General features: G+C 44.1%; 1 protein-coding gene across 1 annotated transcript in view; it reads left to right on the top strand.

Moving 5' to 3' along the window:
* LOC106814045 overlaps positions 1-4,027 on the top strand; it is a 16,981-nt gene that overhangs the window by 9,415 nt on the left and 3,539 nt on the right. The window contains exons 7-10 of the mRNA XM_014818307.1: positions 1,104-1,276; positions 1,803-1,925; positions 2,783-3,027; positions 3,646-3,955. Of these exons, the coding sequence (XP_014673793.1) occupies positions 1,104-1,276; positions 1,803-1,925; positions 2,783-3,027; positions 3,646-3,955 (851 nt within the window). The remainder of the gene's footprint in view (positions 1-1,103; positions 1,277-1,802; positions 1,926-2,782; positions 3,028-3,645; positions 3,956-4,027) is intronic.

Genomic DNA, 4,027 nt, shown 5'->3' with positions numbered 1-4,027 from the left:
CGTCTACAGGCCAACATCGGAGCCGCGAGCCTATCACCAATTAATATCGCAGACCAGCTGACGGTGAATACAGACAATGCACATCTATCTAGCTATCTATCTATTAGTGGTGTTCCGATTAATCGAGTTCGTCGATCATTACTCGTTTGGGCTGCTGAGTTGATTAATCGAGTAGAAAATCGAGTATAAACTTTTTTTATATATATATTTTTTTTTCCCCAGATTTGACACAAGTACATACATTTACACATATACTAGTAAACACGGTGCAATGTAAATTTTCAAGGAATTAAGCGACTTTGTTTCCTGAAAATCAAGCCTAATCCTAAATTTTCCTACATCTTTTCAACTTATTTCCTAAATTAAAGCTTTTAAAAAAAATGCCAGAGACCCTTTTTTGTTCATATTATGAACAACTTATGGTTAAAAGTTTAGGTCCCAACTCTGCTGTTTTTGAGAAATAACAAAAAAAACATTTTTGTATAAATTCACAATTTTTGCCGTCACTTAATTAGCGATGAGTTTTTAATAAAAAAATTCATCGATAGCATAGAGAGACATCTCTCTTATGTAATGGATATGAGTTTGATTGAATTTGATGAGCAGTTATGTTGCAATGCTTTTTAGAGTGTTACCCGTCCGTAACCCTAACAGTATCCTTAATTTAATTACCAGTAAATACTAGCTACACATACAATAATGTCAATATTCCTTCGCAATACACCGGTTGTGTCAACGATGACGCGGCATCACCGCGTTGTCGCTGCAATCTAAAATGATTGATGATTAATCGATCATCGGTCGTTTTGTAAAACCAATGATCGATCAAGAAATTTGGACCGATCTCCAACACTACTATCTATCCATCCATCCATCCATCCATCCATTCATCTATCGATCGATCTATCGATCCATCCATCCATCTATCGATCGATCTATCTATATTTATTTATCTATTTAGCTATATCAAGCTATAGGAAATGCATTAATATAGTTGTGTGAATCGTTTCTGTCTTACCACATTCTTGACAAATTTCTTTATTATAGATGCATATTGGGCACCCGTATAGCTCGGTGAATTTACTTTACTTTCAGCCCGCCAGGTGGCACTCCGTGCTTCTGACGATCGCCGGACAGGCGGCCATCGTCCGGCTGAACGACTTGCAAGGTTTCGTCATGAACTTCACGGGCATCATTCCTGATGATGTCGATTACGACCAGCCAATGATGATCGGCTCGAAGGGGGAGCCAGAAGTCACAAAGTCTGATCATCCAGGTCTGCGTCTTCACACGAGAGAGAGAGAGGGAGGGGAGAGAGCGAGAGAGAGGGGGAGAGAGAGAGAGAGAGAGAGAGAGAGAGAGAGACCGAGAAGAGAGAGAGTGAGAGAGAGGAGAGTGAGAGAGAGAGGGGGGAGAGGGAGAGAGAGAGAGGCCGAGAAGAGAGAGAAGGGGGAGGAAGAGAGACAGAGAGGAGAGTGAGAGAGAGAGGAGAGAGTGAGAGAGAGGAGAGTGAGAGAGAGAGAGGGGGGAGATGGAGAGAGAGAGAGAGGAGAGTGAGAGAGAGAGAGGCCAAGAAGAGAAAGACAGAGTGAGTGTGCGAGAGAGAGGCCAAGAAGAGAGAGAGAGAGAGAGAGAGAGAGAGAGAGAGAGAGAGAGAGAGAGAGAGAGAGAGAGAGAGAGCGAGAAAGAAAGAGAGAGGAGGAAAGTGAGAGGAAATGTAGGGTTAGAATGACGCGATGCGATTTATCCCTTCTGATTACATATGATATCTGATTCACGTTTGAGTACTGTTTCTGTTTCAGGTTTCAAGGGATTTATTTCTGCTCTGCATGTGAACTTTGAGGCATATACGCTGCAGCATACGGAACACTGGCAGGGTCATGGCAGCCCGGAGTACGGCATAGACATTCAGACGGATAACTCAGGTGGGTATTGCACTAATCTATACGTCATTATTTCCATTTGTCTTCTGTTCTGACTCGGTCATACTATAAGATGAACATATTGCCAGCAAGGCCATGCGTCAATGTAGTTCCTCTATGCTGCAGTGTTGCTTCATTTAGACCCGAAATAGTGAAAAGTTTCACCATACATTTTATTTATTCCCTAAAATCTAGGCGGCCAATTGACCCCTTGAACCAGAATCTATGGTGCTGTATACATTCACCCCTTATGAACATGATGAACATACTTGGTCTGTAATGCTTGTTGGGTCTGTCGTGCCTTCAAAGCTGAAGCGCAAGAATTTGCCACATCCCAAAATGTCTCGGACATGCCTTAATTATCTAATCGACATGCCTTAATTTCCAGTTGTGTTTATTTTTGACGATCCCAACACAGGCATGCTGTGTTTTTACAGGTTGATGTATACGTTTCCAAACTGGCTGAGTTTACAGGTGTATTGGGGCCGCTTATGACTCGCATAAATGACTCCAATGGGCATAACCCCTTCCCGGACCCTCTCCCATCCATCCATAAACGACGTACCCTCTGAAATACGTGGGATCGAGAACCCTGACATATACCCTATTTACTCGTGTATAAGTCGCATTCGTGTATAAGTCGAAATATATATATGCATATTTTTCATTGAAAGGTTGGTACAAACATTGGTACATTAACAAGATTTCTTAGCCTCGTGTATAAGTCCCACCCCTAATGTTTTTATTGAAGTTTTGTACAAAAAAGCGCGACTTATACACGAGTAAATACGGTATATCTTCCGATTATACAGTGTACATCGGTTCGTCGCATAACGTGACAGGAACTATCCGCGTTGCAGATCCGGAAGCCTTCCTGCCACGGTTCACCGGCCGCAGCTACGCGGTCCTCGCCGTACCGGAGAGCGTCCGCCAGCTACGGCTCAAGCTCACACTGAAGCTGGACACTAGCGGAAGCCAGCTGCTGCTCTTCAGCAGAGGGAGGGAGCCGGGTTCCTTTGTCAGCCTCACCGTGCACGCGGAGAAGCTGAGGCTGTGTATAAACACCGGCGTGAAGGAGAGCTGTGTGTCATCCGACACGATCGCGGTACGTGTGTGCACTCGCGATATGAGAGTCGTTATACGTCACGATCTTGACTTTAATTAATATCGTAGGAGTAGTGTATGCAGGTCTGAATTGCTATGCGTATAGGTTATGATTTTAATTTTAATTAATGTCGTAGGATTTTCATGCAGTATAGGTAGGCCTAAGAATCCTTATACATTATGATCTTAATCATAATTAATATTGTAGGATTTTCATGCGGTGTAGGTAGGCCTAAGAATCCTTATACATTATGATCTTAATCATAATTAATATTGTAGGATTTTAATGTAGTGAAGGCAGGCCCTGTACTAAATGTACTTATCTGTCACTTATATGTGATATGTATGTCGCCATGATCCAAGAGCGGCATATAGTTATCTCTCAGGTGGATAGAACAGTTTGTGGGCACTATGCTTGTCACGTTAATAAAGGGATTATATATATTATATATTATTATATTTATATATATTATCATCGTCCACACGATGATAATAATTCCACTCGTCGAACACGTCACGTTAAATAAAGGGATTATAATTATATATTGTATATTATTATATATTATAATATTTAGATATTATGATCGTCCACACGCTTGAACATCCGCTGCTCCCGCAGGTTGACACGTGGTACGTTGTTGACGTCGTCGTCACGGGCGACACGGCGGAGCTTGTGACTCAGTCGGCCGCACGCACCGAGGGCTACGACATCACCGCCGCGGGACCGCACTTCTCGCCGGACTCCCAGCTTCTCGTCGGCGGCGGCAACGCGGCCGACTGGTCGCTCGTCGTCATGGCGACGGAGGTGGCCGCGGGGTTGACGGGGGTCGTGCGGACGGTCGGCGTCAACGGTGTGAGACACGAGTTCACGGATGAGACGCTGTACAGCAGGGACGGTGTGATGCTGTCAACGCGAGCGAGTCTTGCAGGTAAACACACACACTAGCAGCAGCAGCAGCAGCAGCAGCAGCAGCAGAAGCAGCAGCAGCAGCAGCAGTAGC

The sequence above is a fragment of the Priapulus caudatus genome, unplaced genomic scaffold (assembly GCF_000485595.1).
Source record: "Priapulus caudatus unplaced genomic scaffold, Priapulus_caudatus-5.0.1 Scaffold863, whole genome shotgun sequence".
Taxonomy (NCBI): domain Eukaryota; kingdom Metazoa; phylum Priapulida; class Priapulimorpha; order Priapulimorphida; family Priapulidae; genus Priapulus; species Priapulus caudatus.
Note: the sequence above shows the minus strand (reverse complement) of the source record. Positions and strands in the feature narration are given on the sequence as shown.